The 22,336-nt window shown below is 37.2% G+C and overlaps 1 protein-coding gene across 2 annotated transcripts in view; it reads left to right on the top strand.

Annotated features, from left to right (window-relative positions):
• Nucleotides 1–7,606: 7,606 nt before the first annotated feature.
• The window catches only part of si:dkeyp-9d4.3, a 79,398-nt gene continuing 64,668 nt past the window's right edge, over nt 7,607–22,336 (top strand). For both annotated transcript variants that reach the window (XM_009306160.5, XM_009306153.5), the window contains exon 1: nt 7,607–8,165. In XM_009306160.5, the coding sequence (XP_009304435.1) occupies nt 8,072–8,165 (94 nt within the window). In that variant the 5' untranslated portion in view covers nt 7,607–8,071. The remainder of the gene's footprint in view (nt 8,166–22,336) is intronic.

The raw sequence follows: 22,336 nt of genomic DNA, 5'->3' as shown, positions 1-22,336 counted from the left end.
TGACTGCGTTTGTCCGTTCACACACATCTTTACCATTACATGATCTTCTATAACAACATCACATGACCTTTTTGTATCCTGCTCAGTCATGCTCATGTGTTTTTATGCGCATTTACCAAATGTATGTGCATCTTAGCATTTCCATCATGTAGCTACTGTCTTTATTACAAACATGCTCTGTTTTAAAAATGTTTTACACTCACAAACCTTATAGAAATCACAGAGGGTTGTAATAAATAGTTTAATCCTAGTTTATTTGCAAAACTAATGTTCTGTGGACACGTGTATACATGTTATAATTGAAACATGGCGCCTGTCAATCAATTCAGTGGGTGGGGAAAACCACACTCCGACATCATGTTGCAGTGGACCTCAAAATCACTGGGATTTGGATCCTATTTTAACATCAGGAAAAAAGAGAGACTTATTGGGTTTATATCACTCCAATGACAGTGGACACATTATACTTGCAGACAGTTCTGTCCAATCAGCTTCCAAACGTTGATTTTTCTCATCATAGGTGCCCTTTAAGTTGTTTTTGGGACAACTTCATTGTTTCATGTTGAGTCCACTTAAATTTGTAAAAACGGTTCTAACTTGCAGTGGAGCAGTAGGTAGTGCTGTCGCCTCACAGCAAGAAGGTCGCTGGGTTGCTGGTTCGAGGCTCGGCTCAGTTGGCGTTTCTGTGTGGAGTTTGCATGTTCTCCCTGCGTTCGCGTGGGTTTCCTCCGGGTACTCCGGTTTCCCCCACAGTCCAAAGACATGCGGTACAGGTGAATTGGGTAGGTTTAATTGTCCGCAGTGTATGAATGTGTGAGTGTGTGTGTGTGTGAATGTGTATGTGGATGTTTCCTAGAGATGGGTTGCGGCTGGAAGGGCATCCGCTGCGTAAAAACTTGCTGGATAAGTTGGCGGTTTATTCCGCTGCTGTGACCCCAGATTAACAAAGGGACTAAGCCGACTAGAAAATGAATGAATGAATGATTCTAACTTAATTGATTTGTGTTAGGAGATAAACAAGAAGGAATTGTGTGGAATAATAATAATAATAATAATAATAATAATAATAATAATGCATATTATTATTTATTGTGTGCGAATGGTTCTGCTCAGAAAAGCTGATTTTATTTCCTCAGAATATGGTAAATGCAGCATTATTGTTAATATTATTACAATTTTAAATATGGCTTCTATTTTAACAAATTTTAAATATTATTTATTGGCAAAACAAAATAATTTTCAGCGTTATTACTCTAATCTTCAGTTTTCTTTAGAAATCTTTATAAAATGCTGTTTTATTGAAATATGGATTATGAATGTTGCACTGTTCAGTGTTTTTGTGGAAATCATACATCAATCCATGTGTATTCTATATTATGATACACACATAGAAACGAAACTATATAAAACAATTTTGTGACACAGATGTTTAAATTGATAAATTATTTGTATATATTTTATTACACATATGTTTTATATCTAAATATAAATAAACTTTTACTCAAATACATGCATGCACACAGTACACACTCTTAAATTATGTCTAAAAATTTTTTATTTTGGATGTGATTATTATTATGCGAATATTCGCTCATTAATAATTATTTATTTATGTGTTAATTTATTTTATTCTATATAATTTTTATAAAAAAATAATTATAATTTAAAATCTGCCTGACATAATTTTTTTTACCATTCAGCCGTTCTTACAGCGGATGACAATTTGGCAGATCTCTTGTTTAAATCATAGATAAAATGCTTTGCTCAGAACAAAAAAAAAAAAAAAAAAACTGGAAAAATTCTATTGATTAAAAAAAAAAAACACAAAAATTTGCATTAAACTTTTCTTGTTGTGATGCTTTAACATCTTTGATGCAGATAAGAAAGAATGTATGAATTAATGAATAAACGAATGAATGAATAAACATAAACTAATCTAATGAAAATCAGGGCGACAAGAAAATCACTGGTTCGAGTCCCGGCTGGGTAAGTTGGCATTTCTGTGTGGAGTTTGCATGTTCTCCCCGTATTAGTGTGGGTTTTCTCCGGGTGCTCCGGTTTCCCCCACAGTCCAAAAACAAGCGCCATAGGTGAATTGCATAAATTAAATTGGCCGTAGTGTATGTGTGTAAATGAGTGTGTATTGGTGTTTCCCAATACTGGGTTGTAGCTAGTAGGGCATTTGCTGTGTAAAACATATGCTGAATAAGTTGGCGGTTCATTCTGCTGTGGCGACCCCTGATGAATACGGGGACTAAGACTAAAAATCTATTATTGAATACTAAAAATGAGCACATAGAATAACAGAAAACAATTGAGCCTAATACTGTATTAAGCTTGTATGCTGAAATTAAGAGAGCCCTTATAGTAGTAGTTCAGTTCTTAATCTGTATATTTCATTTTCAGGAGAGTTTACTGTATTTCCAGCTCCAGTCAACACACCTGCTGCATTTGTTGGTTCAGTTGTGTTTAATTAGAGTTAATATTAATCTCTGCTGCACGGCAGATCTGCAGTAGTAAACTGATGGAGAACCACTAAAAAAGATCCACAAATATGGCAGATTCCAGATAAGAAAGAGTCAAGGACTGGTAGTTGCACTTCACAGATAACAGAATATAAATATAGCCTCTTTACAATATTATAAATAAAGTCCGACCAATTACCCACTGACTGATGTGGACTAAAATGAAGCCCAAATTAGAACCATCTGCTCTGGTTTTGCTGACACCTTTAGGGAGTTATGGATCATATCGCAGACTTTTAATTGTGAGATTGTCACTAAAATTATGGCTGAAAAGACAGATAGAGAGAAAGGGAGCGATTTAATTATGTGATAATCATCAATGCAGTTTGGCTATCAGTGTCTGAGGGCCACCAGTGAGATTTAAAGGAAATGCTCAAACTAAAATTAACGTTTTTCTCTTCTGTGAATCTTCAGTTATTTTATCACACAAACTGTAGAAATATGTCGTTTGAACATGCTTAATTGAAATTCACACACTGCACTGCAAGATTTTTAACATAAAGCAACTTAAAAGGGTCCTGTTATGATTTTTTTTCTATTAACTGGCTATGCTTTTTAATTGATCATGAATGAGTGTGTCTGTGAAGATTCAGTCATGCTGTAAATGCCATTGTTTACACATGCAGTGTCTCTTTAAATGCAAATCAGTTGCTGCCCTGGCCCTTTCTAGTAGAGAGCGGTGCCTTTACAACTCCTGCTTCAGTTACTCCGGACTCAGCAAACAAAAAAAAAAACAGCATGATATTAAATCCTTGTCAGTTTAAACTCCAGAAATATATATATATATATATATATATATATATATATATATATATATATATATATATATATATATATATATATATATATATATATATATATATATATATATATATTTTTTTTTATTTATTTATTTGCCAGCTCTCTTATAACAAATCAAATGAGTAAAAAACTGTTCTCTTTCCTGTCATTGCTTACTACCTTTATAGTGATGTGTTTTTTGTAATGTCAGTTTTGTTTATTAGCAAAATTACAAATGCAAAAATGTAAAGTACAAATGCAATTCCTGTAAGGAGTACGGATAGGTGTAGGGTGATAGAATATACATTTTGTACAATACAAAAAAAACATTATAACAATGGAATATCTACACAATTCACAATCAGCTGACCAAATGTCCCCACAAGTTTAGCAATACCAGTAAATTGTGACCTTTTAGGGGGCATTTTTTTGTGTGCACATGAGAAAAGCAGCTCTTAAACCACAGAGAATTAAGTATTTTGAAAATGTAAAAATGTTGATTGTTTTCTGTGAGAGTTGGGTTTAGGGGTAGGGGATAGAATATAGTCTGTACAGTATTAAAAACTCTTAGATCTATGGAGAGCCCCCGTGTTTGACCTTGTCGGGACAGGAGGAAAATAGCTTATGAACCATGAAAACTGTGAAAAATATAATAAAAGTATTCTTTTTTTCTTTAAGTTGTGTCTAAGAGTAGGGTTAGGGTAATGTCACAGTCTACAGTTTGTACAGTATAAAAATCATTATGTCGATGGGAAATCCCCTCAAAGATCGCTATAAAAGTGTGTGTTTCTGCTATCTTTGCAGGACCACGTGTCTCTGGCTCATTGTACACGGTCAGTATCTATCCTGCTAAAATCTGTCCAGTGACCTTTCTTCTCAAAAACATGCTCTCTCTCACACACAAACACAAACACACACTGCTTTCCTCCCGTTTAATCTGTCAGGCTCATGGGAAAGGGTCTATTTAGTCACGCCCCCTGATTGATGCAGCACCATCAATTTAACCATGCAATCTCTCTCACACACGCCGTGGCAAGCTGTTTTAACATTCATTCCATCTGTTTATTCTTTTATAAAATAGTATACAGGGTGACACAGTGGCTCAGTGGTTAGCACTGTCGCCTCACAGCAAGAAGGTCGCAAGTTCGAGGCCCGCCTGGTTCAGTAGGCATTTCTGTGTGGAGTTTGCATGTTCTTTCCATGTTGGCGTGGGTTTCCTCTGGGTGCTCCGGTTTCCCTTACAGTCCAAAAACATACGCTATAGGTAAACTGAATAAACTAAATTGGCTGTAGTGTATGAATATGAATGAGTGTGTATGGATGTTTCCCAGTACTGGGCTGCAGCTGGAAGGACATCCGCTGTGTAAAACATATGCTGGATAAGTTGTCGGTTTATTCCACTGGTGACCCCTGATGACTAAGCCCGAAGAGAAATTAATGTATGAAAATAGTATACTAACATATTTGTTAACCCTTTGACTTAACTGTTTAAAACAGTGTTAAATACCATACAGTAAGGCTTTTAAAGAGACAGTACACAGCCAAAAATGATAATTAAGTCATCATTTACTCACCCTTTACTCTTTCAGACTTTTATGAGTATCTCTTTTCTGTTAAAAACAAAAGGTAATATTTTGAAAAATGTTGGAAACCTGTAACCATTGACATTATATGTATTTGTTTTTTGTTTATGTATTTAGTTTTTTGCTATGGAAGTCAATGGTTACAGGTTTTAATTCATTTTCTTTTCGGCTTAGTCCCTTTATTTATCAGGGGCTGCCACAGTGGAATGAACCGCCAACTTTTTCAGCATATGTTTTATGCAGAGGATGCCCTTCCAGCTGCAACCCAACACTGGGAAACACCCATATACTCTTGCATTCACACACATACACTCACATTCATACACATGCCAATTTAGCTTATTCAATTCACGTATAGCGCATGTCTTTTGACTGGGGGAAACCGGAGCACCCGGAAGAAACCCACGCAAACAAGGAGAGAACATGCAAACTCCACACAGAAATGCCAACTGACCCAGCCAGGGCTCAAACCAGCAACCTTATTGGTGGGAGACCCACTGCGCCACCGTGACACCCTACAGGTTTTCAGCTTTCTTCAAAATATCTTCTTTTGAGTTTAACAGATGAAAGAATCTCATAAAGGTTTTAACTATTTGAGCGTGAGTAAATAGTGAGTAAAAAAATACATTTTGAGGTTAACTATCCCTTTAAATTACTTTCAGGTCATCCAAAATGTAAGCTATTTTAAAGATAAAGGAGATTTTTAGATGAAAAGGTTCTTTTGAAATTATATGGTTAATGGTTGGACAGGCAAAACATCCCATTAATGATATACATCAGAGGTGACAATGGTAACCCTTGGTTTGGCCCACCATCCCATCTGAATAGAGAGAAATAATGATGGGGAGTTGGTTGGGGCAAATGCCTTTGACAGTTCAATTTAATTCACCTTTATCTGTATAGCGCTTTTACAATTGTGTCAAAGGAGCTTCACTTAGAAGATTATAGAGAATTGAAACTGTGTCAGTTCAGTTTTCAGTCTTTAAGTTTAGTTCAAGTCAGTGTTGTTTAATATTCACTGCTGGGAGTCCAAACACTGAAGAGCAAATCTATCAATGCGCAGCTCTACAAGTCCCAAACCATGCAATCCAGTGGTGACAGAGATGCAGACCAATGCTTGGTTATTATTAGGCACATTATAGTTTTGCCGTTTGCACCTTTTAACTTGATAGCTCATCAACCTTCACTTGTTCCAAAGCTGTTCGACTTTCTTTCCGCTATTAAACACAAAATAAGATATTTTTAAGTAAGCTGCAAAAAAAAAAATAAAATAAATAAAATTAACCATTGACTTCTACAGTATTTGTTTTTCCTACTATGGAAGTCAATGGTTACAGGTTTTCAACTTTCTTCAAAATATCTTCTTTTGTTTTTAATAAAGGTTTGAAACCACTTGCGGGGTAAATAAAAAGTGAATAAATTGTCATTTTGGGTGAACTATGCCTTTAAGTTTGAGCTTTTGAAAGCAGGGTATACGGTGTTCAGCATAATTAAGTACAGCTCATTTTGAAAATGAATATTTTTATCCATTTCTCCGTGAATATAGGCAATGTATTTGGTATTTGGAGAGTCCAAACCCTGAAGAGCAAATCCATCAATGCGCAGCTCTACAAGTCCCAAACCACGCAAGCCAGTGGTGACAGAGATCGCCATTTCAAATTTAATGTAACCTTTTGTTTCTTTGTTGAGTTGAGGAGATACAAAAAAGCCAACTAAAATGTTTCAAAAGAAATGACTTTTAAAATGTAAATACTGTCACTCGACAAATAGAGGACAATCCAGAACACCGATGAGCAAATCAAGGCAAAGGCAGGAGCAGCTCAGCTAGTGTATTCAGTACTGAGCTCCGTTGTGTTATAAGTGGGATTGTTTATGTTTTTACCATAATAAGTTGATTATAAAATGTTAAAAATTATACTGCATTATTATTTAATATGTTTTAACCTCCTAGGGTTTTGTGGCCACATACATGGACAGCACATTTTAGCTCTTAAGTGGCTATTTAAAATACCTTGAGTGTTTTATATTTTGTTACAGACATACAATGTCCTCCTGCAACTGTTTTGCAGCATATGAAATGTCCCAAACACTATTTTAATTGTCCAAAATGGACATAAAAATCGTTTTTACTCTCTGATAGTCAAAACATTTTCAAAAAATAAGTATGTGTTAAAAACAATTAGGAAAAAGTGTTTTATGGACATTCAGACCACGAGTCCACATATATGGACATCATCACATTAGGTTCCAATAATTTCAAATAGCAAAGAGAAATAAAAATGCATGTAAAAAAAAAAACAGCTTGGGCCTGAAGAGGTTAAAGCAACCTTTTCTAGTTATTTTTAGCTAATAAGCAAACAAATGAGCAAATTTAATGTAAAACGCTTTGGTTTATTTAACTTCGGTCTACAGCCCTCAATCAAGTTAGGTTTTTGGCTCTTCATCAAACTTTCAAAATCTGGGTTACATTTATTTTACAAATGACCAAGAACTAAAATTGTATAGCCTATTGTTTGTGTTGTGTACAACAATAGTGGTTATTTTAATTTATTTTTTTGGTGACCTATCCTTTTAAGATGAAACTGAAAAAGTAGGCTAGTCTGTGTGATTTACAATCATTAATAGCACACAAATTGATACTTGTCAGTTTTAAAGAATAAATGTTGAAACGGCTTGCCATACATACACATACACAGACACACACATACATGCGCACATGAGAAAGCGACAGCGGATTACAACCTCCAGCACCCGCGCGCACATCTGCCTGGATGTTTACGTAATATATATGCGGTCTCTCTGTGAGCTTCGGGTCAAAGAGACGTCTTCCGTTTTGATTTATAGAGCATCTGCTATTTTTGTAAAGATACAGCATGTCACCGTGCGTAAATACGCGCAAGGTTTCCGATTCGTCCCTTTAACCTGAAAACGATTGGACTCTGTCACCTCAGTACGCATTAAGCCCGTTTTTAGTGGTTAGCGACTGCGTGGACGCTGCTGGTCACTCTGCTGGGCATGTGAACGCGTCTCTGCGCACTCGACCTTTTTACGATGAGCGGCGAGGATGTGCTGGCGTTTACGGCACCGTTATGGTCGCCTGGTCCCCTGAAGATGCGCTGGATGTAGAAGTATAGCCATGACTGCATGTGTGAGAGAGGGTGCTTGAGTGTGTGACTGAACAGAATGGGGAAAGAACAGGAACTCTTGCAGGCGGTGAAGACGGAGGATCTGGTTACCGTCCAGCGGCTCCTCCAGAGACCCAAACAGGGCAAAGCGAGTGAGTATCACACCCACCGATCTTTAAACGTCTCCTCACACCCTACACACCCCCTTGCTAATGCTTCAATGGCCACATACGGCTGGGAAATACGTGTCATTACATAGTAAAACGCGAAATTTTGTAATATATAGAGAAAATGTAGGACATTGTTCATCAGTTTGATCCTGAGAGGATGTTGAAGATGAGTTTGTAGGCCTTGTGCATGTTAAACGCGTATATACGAGGGGATGGAAAATGTTGTTATTCAAAATATAACCAAAATAAGTGGTTTAAATTATTTTAATTTCAGTGCATCTATCGCTTATACAAGCAGAGAACCAATTCAAATTCTAAACGATCGGCTCTTGTCAAGCCTTTCCATTTAGTGAATTAAAATCACACAGCGCGCCCAGTGTCGTCCGAATGACTCTTGAGGGAGTCGGATCTTTCAGTTATTACCCTCTCAAAAATCTACGTTCATTGATTCCAATATGATCGTGCCAGTTTTGCTCAGCGTATGATGGGTTGTCAATACTGGATGCTCGCTGTGTGTAACGGTATGAAAGTGGCGGGCCGCGCCAAATCCGCTTTGATGTCCAGATGAGCGCGCGCTCGGATATGGCAGGTGGCTCAAGATCGTCAAAGATTAAAGAGATGGAGTATTGAAAGCAACATGTGCAGATGGATATTGTCATTTTGTGTTTATGGTTCATGAGCTGTTATGTCATATTTTATTTCCAGGGACCCATCCTTCTTATATTTATCTTAAGCTGTTGACAGATATAAATATCGCTTTTTATGGCTATCAGCTCTTTATATCTGGGCTTAGTTTATCTCCAACTAGCTGTTCCACAAATTAGATAGATAGATAGATAGATAGATAGATAGATAGATAGATAGATAGATAGATAGATAGATAGATAGATAGATAGATAGATAGATAGATGATAGCATCTTGTTCTGCTTGTTGGAAGCATGGCGTTCAGGAAGGGAAAAGGGATTATATTAGTGAAAAGCGCCAGATGTCAGAGTAATAAAGTGCGCGCGTACATGAGAGAGAGAGAGAGAGAGAGTCCACTCACTCAGCTGTTTGGGCGTCTGTCCATTATGACGTGTAAAGGGGCGTTCACGCTGACAGCTGCTTTATCATTGGAGCTCGCCAGGTCACATTATTATTGGTTGCTATAGGTGTGCTTTGATTGACGCCATAATGTTACTGATGGACTACATAGCTGGCTTTTATTGGAGTGGCTGATGTAATTATGAGTGCGTCTGACATGACTGTATGCTTTGTGGGTGGACAAAATAGGCAATTAAAAACTACTCTGATTGAATACACATGCATTTCTTATAGTGTGTTTTATCAACTCCATAAAGGATAACGATAAAGATAGCAACAAATGTGTTCACAGCAAAAACAATAACTATAAAGATAAAATATATCTATGTTTGGATGCAGACCAATGCTTGGTTATTATTAGGCACATTATAGTTTTGTCGTTTGCACCTTCACTTGTTCCAAAGCTGTTAGACTTTCTTTCTGCTATTAAACACAAAATAAGATATTTTTAAGTAAGCTGCAAAAAAAAAAAAAAAAAAAAAGTAACCATTGACTTCCACAGTATTTGTTTTTCCAATGGAAGTCAATGGTTACAGGTTTTCAACTTTCTTCAAAATATCTTCTTTTCTTTTTAATGTAATAAAGAACTCATAAAGGTTTGGAACCACTTGCGGGGTAAATAAAAAGTGAATTAATTGTCATTTTGGGTAAACTATGCCTTTAAGTTTGAGCTTTTGAAAGCAGGGTATACAGTGCTCAGCATAATTAAGAACAGCCCATTTTGAAAATGAATATTTTTATCCATTTCTCCGTGAATATAGGCAATGTATTTGGTGCGTTTTAAACAAAACAGATTTATTAAACAGATATATTTATTAAAATGATATTTTAGTCACCTTACATATTTAGAAATTGAAAGATAATTCAATTCAAGCAGAATATTGCAAAAAAAAAATTACTACTAAATTTTTAAAAAACTTTTTTACTAAATTTTTTTAACATGTTTTTTGCTTCTCTTGATTTTTCCTCTGTTTTAAAATTTGTTTCTATTATTTTTCCTCAATGTATATATTTAGGGGGTACTTGTTTTTGGACCTTTTTTGTAAGTTATTTTTGCTAGATAAGCTCCAGATTTGTCTTGAGCACTGACTAATATGCACAAATATAATATTGTATTGCTTCCTATTAAAAGTATGAATTTAAAAGATTAGAGGGGTGTACTTATATATGCTGAGTATTGATGTTATTGGCTGTACTTTTAATTCTTCATCAACTGCAAAATAAATCATTATGAAAGTGATTACAGTTATGTCATTCCCCTGTGACTGATATTTCCATACAGTGGTTGTGAAAGATTACACCATTCTTACTCTAGAATGAATGTAAGGATATTTAAACCCTTTGAGTTTCCATTATTAATTCATTTTCTTTTCGGCTTTGTCCCTTTGTTAATCTGGGGTCGCCATATCGGAATGATCCTCCAACTTACCCAGCCTTTGTTTTACGCAGCTGATGCCCTTCTAGCTGCAACCCATTACTGGGAAACATCCATACACACTCATACACTACGGACAATTTAGCCTACCCAATTCACCTATGGTGGATGTCTTTCGACTGTAGGGAAGCCAGAGCACCTTGAGGAAACCCACACAAACACAGAGAGAACTTGCAAACTCCACACAGAAATGCCAACCAACTCAGGCGGGGATCGAACCAGTGACCTTCTTGCTGTGAGCCGATTGTGCTATACCCACTGCGTCACCGTACTGCAAAGTTACCATCCTTATTGTAAACAGGCATTAAAGTAGCTGTGGTTGTAGTATTAAAAACACTGTAGTTTACCTAAAATTAGAAGTTTGCTGTTGATTTACTCACCCTAAGGCCATTCAAGATATTTATTCTCTTCAGTGGAACATTTAAAGGAGATTTTTATTTAAATAATCTTTGGTTATTCATAAAATGAAACTACTGGCACCTTAATATTAATAATAGTAACAAAAGCATACACTCACCGGCCACTTTATTAGGTACACCTTACAAGTACCGGGTTGGACCCCATTGTGCTTTCAGAACACGCAGTTGCTGCAGATTTGTCGGCTGCACACTCAAGATGTTAATCTCCTGTTCCACCACATCCCAAAGGTACTCTATTGGACTGAGATCTGGTGACTGTGGAGGCCTTTTGAGTACAGTGAACTCATTGTCATGTTCAAGAAACCAGTCTGAGATGATTCGCGCTTTATAAAATGGCGCGTTATCTTGCTGGAAGTAGCCATTAGAAGATGGGTACTCTGTCGTCATAAAGGGATGGACATGGTCAGCAACAATATTCAGGTAGGTTGTGGTGTTGACACGATTCTTAATTAGTACTAATGGGCTCAAAGTGTGCCAAGAAAATATCCACCACACATTACACCCCCACCACCATCCTGAACCGTTGATACAAGGCAGGATTGGTCAATGCTTTCATTATATTGATGCCAAATTCTGACCCTACCACCCGAATGTCACAGCAGAAATTAAGATTTATCAGACCAGGCTACGTTTTCCAATCTTCAATTGTCCAATTTTGGTGAGCTTGTGCGAATTGTAGCCTCAGTCTACATGCCTAAATGCATTGAGTTGCTGCCATGTGATTGGCTGATTAGAAAAAATGCGTTAACGGCAGTTGGACAGGCGTACCTAATAAAGTGGCCAGTGAGTGTACAGTACCCATTCTGTCTGATGATACTAAAGGTCAGCTTGTGCTAAAAACTACTGTAAATATTACTGACAACATTACTATCTTTAACCCACAGCTAAAAATATTTTTTAATCATCAGCAACACAAAACACATCCTGAATTTTACTGGTAAACTGTCCCTTTAGTCATTGCTGTCTCAGCCTGGAAAGAGGATGCAGATAGCATTTGACTGTTATGGTTGGTCAAAAAAAAAATCATGCTCAACCGAAATAGCGTTGTCTCTCGTTTATGCAATGAATAGTGTCCTACCATGACTGTGGCGCAAGATCAGGCACACAAACATACGCGCACCCATGTCTATAATTGAAACGCAATTACCACTTCCAGCGCTGGGTAACATCCCAGGTGGTGAGAGATGCATCTCCTGCTATGATAGGAGGGGCGGCCTGAAATGAAAGCAGGCCACTCTGTGTGTGTGTATGTGTGTATGAGTGTGAGAGAGAGAGTGTTTTACAATAATAGCTATACTGAAATGCCCTTCTTTCCCTTGTGTTTATAAAGAAATGATTCACATTTTTGGTGCAGTTTTATTCACTATCATTGTCAGAAAAAATCAAGCATTGAAACTTTTATGTCTATTTGAAGAAAACGGCAGTGTGCTGGACACAATGCACTGAGGTATGAAAGAGTAAATAATAAAGCAGACATCTTTACGCTTGTAAACTTTTTTTTAAAAGCGTGAACTGTTGTCCTCAAGGCATCTGTTGTTTTGTCGATATGTCAAACTGGATGCACCCTTTCTGTGATTGTTGCTAAATCCTTGCTAACGCCTTTACATCAATGTCCAATATGTTCTGCCGTTCAGTTGTTGATGTTGTTGTCTCAGACAGCTACATCATCTCTCCAGAGATTTATCAAGGAAAATGTATGTTCTCTAAAGGTTTATTGCACGGCATCCTTGAGTTTTCCCTCCCTTGACCTTAGTTTGGTAGCATCTGCCTTAAAGCTCCTCTAAAACTACCTTGAAATGATTGCATTTTAACAAAATGTGATCCTGGAGCACAAAACCCAGTCTCATGTTGCACAGGTTTATTTTGGCAGTATCCAAAAATACATTGTGTGGATCAAAATTTGAGATTTTTTTTTTTTTTTTGCAAAAAATCATTAGGATATCAATTTAAGATCATGTTCCATGAATATATTTGTACATTTCCTACTGCAAATATATCAAAAAACAATTTTGGATTAGTAATATGCAATGCCAAGCATTTCATATAGACAACATAAATGGGGATATTCTCAATATTTCGATTTTTTTAAACCCTCTGATTCTAGATATTCAAATTGCTGTATCCCAGCCAAATCTCAGACAGTCCTTACAAAGTATATGCATAAAGCTTATTTATTTGGTTTTGATATGATGTATAAATCTCAAATATGCCTGGTTTTGTTGTCTCATATGCAACATAAAATGCATGAATTTCGAATTATGTAGCCAGAGCTATATGGCTGCATTTCCCCCTTCCTTCTTGCGCTTACCGGCTGACTGCTTACCTCTGTATGGTAGGCTTTCCTGTTGTAACCAGTTTGTCCAGTAGCTCCCTATGTACATTAGCAGACTTGAGATGCAGAAAGGGAGTTGACCACAATGATGTGGTTTGAGTCTGGCGAAGAACAGTTCCGCGTAAGACAAAAACAGAAGCCAAACATTGAAATAAACAAGTAAATTACAGGGTGAGAACGTGGTAAAATCTGAACACATGGTAAAAATAAGGCTAAGTTAAAGCTTTTGCTTAAGCTTTTGTTTTTCTGGATTGCTATCGGTTGGGTTTTGGAAAGGGGGTGATCGGGTCAATCTGTTCTTTTGAAAACACTATCGGTTGGGTTTAGGGATGGGGGTGTGCGGGTTAATCAGCCGGTCAGTCAGTCGACAGCGGCCTCTGGTGGCTTTACGTAAGAACAGCAGGCGTTAATGGCACTCGCGAAAGAAGTTTGCGATCTAAAAAAGCATACAAAGCGGCCTCTGGTGGATTCGCAAAAACCAAAACTGCAAAAACGTATGTCCTAGGATGTATTTCATGATCTCTAGGAATGTATATAGGGGTACGTATCAATAATGAGCCTGGGTTGATAATACATCTTCAATCAGTCAATCAGATGATGTTTTGGATGGTCACTGTTCCTTGCGTAAAAAACAAGAATAAGGACTTGCTGTTAGTGCTGGTATTTTTGTTCTGCATAGAGTTTTACTAGTTGTTCATATTATTATCTCAGTATTGATAGTATCTCTTATATTGATAGTATCTTGAGTAAGCTTCCACTTATCTTTTTTTCCTGTTCAAAATGCAATTTATTTCAACAACGCATGTTCTTCAGCAGTACCTAAACACACAAAAGTAGTAGAGCAGATGTCCGTTAGGCTTCCCAAAATTTTAAATTAGTGCTTGTTATAGTTTTTAAGGTTTATTGGACCCTCCTGCTTCAGGAAACTCCTTCCTCTTGTTAAATTCTATTCTTGCATGGGGTTAAACATGGAGTTAAACACTGATTGTTGACACCAGGGCACCTGCTAGCCTACTGTGATTAGCATTGAGAAAACGGCAGTGAGTAGCTTTCAGTTCAGTCTGAGCATTAACATATGATTTAATATGACTTATTTAACCTTTCTACATTACATGCATCAATTACCATCATCTTAAAAGGCCAGATCAAGTAGAAATAGTTCTATAAAAACTCGTAGTTGCACTTATTATAGCATATGCAATAACAAAAACCGGACAGTATGAGTTTTATTTGATTCTGAGATTTGGGAAGTGATTCATTACTTCTCAATTCTTTTATGAATGACGAACCACCCACAGATTCATTCAAGCGGCAGAGCAGACAGAAAGAGGGGAAAATCAAAGCGCTTGAGAAATGTTTGTTCACAGCAGAAGCGGTTCTCCAAAATCCACATGCAGGGTGGCACATTTGACCCATTTTTGGAATATTTCTGTCTCTGATTTCATTTTCACATGATTCCCAGAGGTCTTAAGAGATAAAAAGGCAATCATAGTGAACCAGATGTTCGGTAATTTAGCAGCTAATGGCTATTTTTAAGTCTAGATTTTATGCTGGTTTGCTGTGTGGTTGCATCTGTAATTTAATGCAGTATATAGTGTGGTGATATTGCCCTAAAACGAAGGATGCATTGTTGCATCATAAGATACTGTAGGACTGGGGAAAACATGGGTGGATTATTAGTTTTCTGGAAATGTGAGCTTTCTAACTGGATATATCATGTGTTAGGTGGCAGGTAGAGTTGAGCTGTTGGGATTTTCGATAGTGGATTAAATGTTTCTGGAAATATGGAAATAATGGACTGTTATGTGAAACATTTAGTATTCATTTACAATTTAATAACATTGTTTAATGCTCAGGTGTTTCTGTTTCGTGGAATGCCAGCTCCATCCATCCATCCATCCATCCATCCATCCATCCATCCATCCATCCATCCATCCATCCATCCATCTATAAAAGAAGAGAGAGTAACTGACAGAAATTACTAGCATTTTTACAAAACATTCAAATATTGCACTTGTCTATAACTTGCCAAGTGATCTTAGATTAAGCGTGAAAAATCGATGGATGTTAAATAGCCTATTTATTTCTATAGCTTCCATAGTTTTTCAGTTAGCAGAAATGTAGTCTGTTTTGTGTAATCTTACTCTACTGTACTGTACTGTACTGTACTGTGTATGTTTATGTTCTTTTGTATGATAGTATGTGTTGTGTTGAAATTCAGATATGGTAAAGAATGTTTGATTTCAGGCACCGACTGTAAGCAGATGACTAATCACAACAGCTGAGCTGCCTTCTGGCCAATCAGAGTAGGGTAGGCGGAGTTTATAGTCACTGGATCCTTAAACAAACCATTTCAGACGATGTGAGAGAAGAGTTGATGCTGCAATGTATATTATAGCAGCATTAAAGTGTTTTTTGACATTTGGATGAATGTTTTCACTTGATTTCCAAAGGACCAGGGAGATAAAAAGTCAATCTTGGTGAACCAGATGTTTGGTAACTTACCAGTCAATGTCCACTTTTATGTCTAGATCAGGGGTGCCCAAACTTTTTCTTATTAAGGGCAAAATTCAAACTTGATCGAGGGTGGTTGACCGAATCTAAATATACCAAACCAAAGTTGCTATAGTAAGTTCCTCATTTATTTAATATTTAAAAATATGAAGAAAAACATAATTTAATTGTATAAATAATTTTATATATTTATTTATTATATAATTTATTGAATATATATATATATATATATATATATATATATATATATATATATATATATATATATATATATATATATATATATATATATATATATATATATACACATACACACACATATATATATAGCTTTTTTTATTTTTTTTTTTTTTTCAAAAACAATACATTTTCACTCAGTAGTGAAATATGTGTCCTAGTAGTGTTTTTAGTAATGTGCCACACATAAAAACCTGTCACTATAATAAAAAAAAAGTTTTTAAAGTTTCATTACCCTTTAACAATTCTAATGAACTCGCATTTAATTAAAACATTTAATTTCAGTTTTTATTTATTTGTAGCTCAGGAATTAAACAAACAAAAAAAACAAACAAACAAAAAAACAAACAAGCAAACAAGCAAACAAACAAACAAACAAACAAACAAACAAACAAACAAACAAACAGTTATGCAAAATTATAATGACGATTTCTATTTGAGGGATTCACCCCAACCTTCCCTATCTATTGTCCATCTCTTCTCTAATTGGTTGGAGGACAAAAACAATGGTTACCATGGGCCAACTTTGGCCCTAGTTTGGGCATCTCTGGTCTAGATCTGTGTGTTGCATCTAAAGTTTAGTGTACTGTAGTGTGATATTATTGCCATAAAATTAATGATTCATTATTAAATCATAGGAAATGACTGAAGAAATGTTGTTAGTTTTCTGAATCAAATCATTTCAGACACTGGGAGAAAAAGAGTTGATGCAGCAATGTATATTATAACAGCATTAAAGTGTTTTTTTGACCTCGAATGGATGCAAACATACTGTAGGATGTCTCCAAAACAAAATTAGAAACATTTAAAAATAGCATAACAGGCACAGTTGCCAAGTCAGCTTATAATACTTGACTTTGGGCTTCTTTTTATTAAGTTGCAGTAAAAAAAACACATTGTTTCTTTCTCAGATTTCATTAACTGGTTGCAGATTTTTTTAACATAGGCTCATTCTGTAAGAGTAGTCTATATATTTCTGAAGATCGCAAATTATGTAGCCAGAAGTACTTATGGCTATATTTCATCTTTATAACAAATGCTATGGGGTGGTATGATGTCAGTTAGTGCTTTTGAAAACACTATTGGTTGGGTTTAGGGAAGAAGGGCGGTGGGTCAGTCAATCAGTCAGTCAATCTGTCAGTCACTCGACAGCGGCCTCTTGTGGATTTATGCAAGAACAGCAGGCGGAAATGGCACAAAATAAATTTGAGATCTCAAAGCGTACACAGCGACCTCTGGTGGATTCACGAAAACAAAAACTGCTAAAAATCCCATCCTGGGATTATTTGGCACTCTCCGGAAATGTATATAGCCATACATTTTCAGAATGAGCCTGGGTTAAGATTTTTGGGTTTATTTTTAAATTGTGAATAGCAATTCAGTTTCTAAAGTCACTGTTTATCTAATGAATTTTTGTAAGGTATTAATCATTACAGCCTATATTAATTTTGTTGTTGCAAATATTTAGCTGCTTTGTGAAGAATCTTTTAAATGATTGTCTTGCGAGAGTTTGAAACACTGTAGTGCCAAAGTCAGAAAAGATTGATATCCTTGGATCAAGTGTTATATGGCTTCATGCATGAGGAATTTTGCTTTGTTATTTCTGTACTTTTTACATTCAGTAGATACACATCAGTAGTGCCAGCAAATTGTCCTGTGATATTAATACAACAGACAGTGAGAGGCAGAAAAAGCGCTGATGCTTTCTGCTGCTTACAACAACCTCATCGAGCAGTCAGCAAAATATTAAAAATGACAAATCCCAGCGCTGACTCTTTCATTATCGCAGACAAACAAAATCAAACCCGTTTTTTTGACAATTGGAAATGCTTTCTCTGTATCAGATAAACCCCTCGTGTTGGGACAAACTCATCCATTATGGGATGTATTGATATATTTCCGCTGTAATAACATGATAACATGAAACCAGCATTGTGCTGAACATTTGTATACTCAAACTGGAGTGATGTTTCTGGAATACGGTTAGATTTCTTAACATGAACTTACTTCATTCATGTGTGACTATTTTTCTGCTACTATGCTTCCTCACAGGGCCTCATTCTTGCACTTTGTGTGTATGTGTGTGTGTGTTTCTAGCCACCGTGTATGGTGTGAGCAGGACATTCCCAAACCAGCGAAAAGAAAATGCCAGAACGCATCAGTTCAACCAGCCATGAACATCAATGCACTCACAGAAAAAGAAAGAGAGAGAGAGAGAGAGAGAGAGAGAGAGAGAGAGAGAGAGAGAGAGAGAGAGAGAGAGAGAGAGAAGGAAATACCATTTAGCTCTCCCTAAAGCTGAATACATGAGCTCATGCTGGACTTCATTGACAGCTCCTTTTTTTGTAAGCGCATCTCAAATCCAGGGAATATTTCATTGGAAATGCAGTACAGGTATTCATCTGAATCTAGACTGCTACATTTATTCTCCCGCTTGCTTTATTTGAATGTAACTCTATTATGAGTAGTGACTACAGATGTTTTGCTCTCTCAGAATGAATACTTAGGGAATTACAAATTCATAGCTGCTCTCTGCAAATCTCACATGGTCGCCCACTGAAGCTAAGCAGGGCTGTGCCCTATCAGTACCTGGATGGGAGACCACGTGGTGTTATTGAGGCCAGCAGGGGGCACCCAACCTGCAGTCTGTGTGGGTCCTAATGCCCCAGTATAGTAAAGGGAACTCTATACTGCTCAGTAAGCACCGTCTTTCGGATGAGACGTTAAACCGAGGTCCTGACTCTCTTTGGTCATTTAAAATCCCAGGATCTCCTTTGAAAAAGAGTAGGGGTTTAACGCTGGCATCCTGACCAAATATTCCCACTGGCCTCTGTCCATCATGGTCACCTATCCATACCCATATCATAACTGGCTTCATCACTCTGTCTCCTCTCCGCCTATCAGCTGGTGTGTGGTTTGCGTTCTGCAAAATGGCTGCAAAATGGCTCCAGGTGGATGCTGCACACTGGTGGTGGATGAGGAGATTCCCCCCTACTGTATGTGTAAAGCGCTTTGAGTGCTCAGAAAAGCGCTATATAAATGTAAGTAATTTATTATTATTAAAAAAAACAAAAAAACTGATATACTCATTTAAAATGTAGCTGACTAAATGTTAGAATATATGACACATAAACACTAAAGATATATAAATACATTTGTAATAAATTAACTGAATAATGTAAATTACTCTGGGCATCACAGATGACAGTGGGTAGTACTATCGCCTCACAGCAATAAAGTCACTGGTTCGAGCCTTGGCTGGGTCAGTTGGCATTTCTGTGTGGAGTTTGCATGTTCTCCCTGTGTTCGTGTGGGTTTCCTCCGGGACCTCCGGTTTCCCCCACAAGTCCAAATGCATGTGGTACAGGTGAATTGGGTAAGCTGAATTGTGTGTAGTGTATGAGTATGTAAATAAGTGTGTATGGACATTTCCCAGTGATGGGTTGCAGCTGGAAGTGTGTTGTGTAAAACATATGCTGGATAAGTTTTCGGTTCATTCCACTGTGGCAAGCCATGATTAATAAAGGGACTAAGCCGAAAAGAAAATGAATGAATGAAAGAATGAATGAATATGAGTGTATCTGTGAGTGTATGTGTGAGTGAGTGTAAGTGTTTCCTAGTTGGGTTGTAGCTGGAAGGGCATCCGCTATCTAAAAATACATATGCCGAATAGTTTATGCCTATAATATAATACCTATAATAGTTTTATTATAATATAATCTATAAGAGTTTATGCCGAAATTGCGAGCCCTGATAAATATTGAAGAAGATTTATTTTATTTACTAAACCAATATGAAGATACATTTAATTGGCTGAGTGAAGGGCCCTTATGAATCTGCCATTATGTCTTTGAAAACAGGTGAAAGGTTAAAGGGCCATGAAACCCCCTCGTTTCAGCAGGGTGTTTTCACACCTCTACTTTGGGAAAAGTGGGCGTGTCCAGCTCTGTTTAGGGAGGAGTGTCGGAGGAACTAAAGTGGGAGGGTGTGGGAGTGTCTATTTGGGCACGCGTGAGTTTCAGTCAAAATACTCACACACAGTAGAAAGTGATGGTGTTTAACCTACATGGACATCTGTAGTGGAATTATTTGCCAAATTATTAAATGGTGGACTTTAACTGCAGTTTGGCTCTTTCATTCAGGGAATTCATTCATGTTCCTCGCGACAAACGAGATATTTGATTCGAGGAACTGCTCTAAGCGTGTATTTTCATGCAATGTTTGATACCGCACGGCGAATGAGAGAAAAAAAACCTCTGCATTTCCCGGAAACTTAGATGCACACGGCAGGTAGCGTCAGAAAGCCGCGTGTGTTATTCCGGTCACTAAATGCGGTTAAAAACCCTACACGAGGTTAAAGTTTGGTTGTGGTCCTAACATGTTACGGTGCAATAGTTAACTTAGTTTGATACGAACAAACTGAATAAACAAAGAGCACTGGTCGCTCACTTACCAAATCTGTAGAGACAAGACAATCCACAGCAACTAGCCGCGTCTTTATGAAGAGAATACTACAAGTGAATCTGATCTCAGCGTTTGCAGATGAGAACAGCTCTCAGGTAAACAATAATCCTCCTTAGACACGTAAGTTATTGTTGTCGAGCGTCACGTACACTGTTAATCCACACGTGAGTCTGAGCTCTCACAGAGAGAAAATGAAAACAAAACTTAACGGCAGCAAACTATAAAAGCAACACTTCACGCTTGTTTTGCCAACACAACGTGGCATCCATGTCGTGTAAACACAGTAATGAATATTAATGAAGTTGCACAATAGAGCGCGCTGATTGGTTTGAACCAAGCCTTACTCATGCATTAATGCAGCACACTGTAAGACGTAATAAGACACACTCTGGCATAGATGTCCAGTCTGCACGCTGGAATACACGCTATTATTTCATAGCCGTGACGCAGCTTCAAAAATTTGTTTCAAACAGGAAGTGCGAATTTGCTTGAAATAACGCAAAAACAACCAATTTACTCTTTTTAGTGAAATATAGGTGTCTTAATAGTGTTTTTAGCAGTGTGGGACACATATACGACTGTCAACAGCTCAAAAAATTTGTTTTGGTGTTTCGTGACCCTTTAAGGTGTAGCGGTCATAAAAGAGCACGAGAGAGGATTTGGGGATACAATGAGAACCATCTGTGTCAGAAAAGCATGAAATGTATACAACATATGTTGAAAATGTCATGTATATTTGAAAAGACACAAACTGTATGGGAGAGAAGAGTCCAGTTTAGATGTTTGAAAACATGAACACTAGTCATGATTAACAGTTGTGAACTGTATGTGGAAAAACAGTGATGACTATATTAGATATGTACATTTTAAGGGCCAGGCGAAGCAGTGGCGCAGTAGATAGTGCTGTCATCTTACAGCAAGAAGCTCGCTGGGTCGCTGGTTCGAGCCTCGGCTCAATTGGCATTTCTGTGTGGAGTTTGCATGTTCTCCTTGATTTCGTGTGGGTTTCCTCCGGGTGCTCCGGTTTCCCCCACAGTCCAAAGACATGTGGTACAGGTGAATTGGGTAGGCTAAATTGTCCGTAGTGTATGTGTGTGTGTGTGTGTGAATGTGTGTGTGGATGTTTCCCAGAGATGGGTTGCAGCTGGAAGGGCATCCGCTGCGTAAAACTTGCTGGATAAGTTGGCGGTTCATTCCACGAAAATTAAAAGAAAAGAAAATGAATGAATGAATGAATTTTAAGGGCCAATAAGAAAAGGAGTAGGAGCTGGGAGAGGCCTGTTGAACCAGTAAACCTCTGTGAAAACACAAAGTTGGGAGGAAGCAAGGATAAAGGGGGGCCATGGGATTTGTCCTGGGGAGAGACTGAGATGGATCTGCTCCAGGGTGTCTCTGCTTTTTGGAAAATATTCCAATACAGTATATTCTTCCCATATTCATAACCTGTAGACTGAGATTGATTCATTAAGAGAAAAGCCAGTAACCACGACAATATGGGACCAACCCGAAGGAAAATCAAAAAAATCAGTGAATATTTACAGGAGGGCTAGTAAGTTTGTCTTCAGGAGTATTTGCTTAACTAGTTTTTCATGTGATATATTTTAATACATATGCACTGCAGGGTTTATTCTGACATCATTTTGTCTGATATTCTCCTCTAATGTGTGT

Source organism: Danio rerio, chromosome 1 (genome assembly GCF_049306965.1).
Source record: "Danio rerio strain Tuebingen ecotype United States chromosome 1, GRCz12tu, whole genome shotgun sequence".
Lineage (NCBI taxonomy): Eukaryota > Metazoa > Chordata > Actinopteri > Cypriniformes > Danionidae > Danio > Danio rerio.
This window is presented reverse-complemented; position numbering and strand designations above follow the sequence as displayed.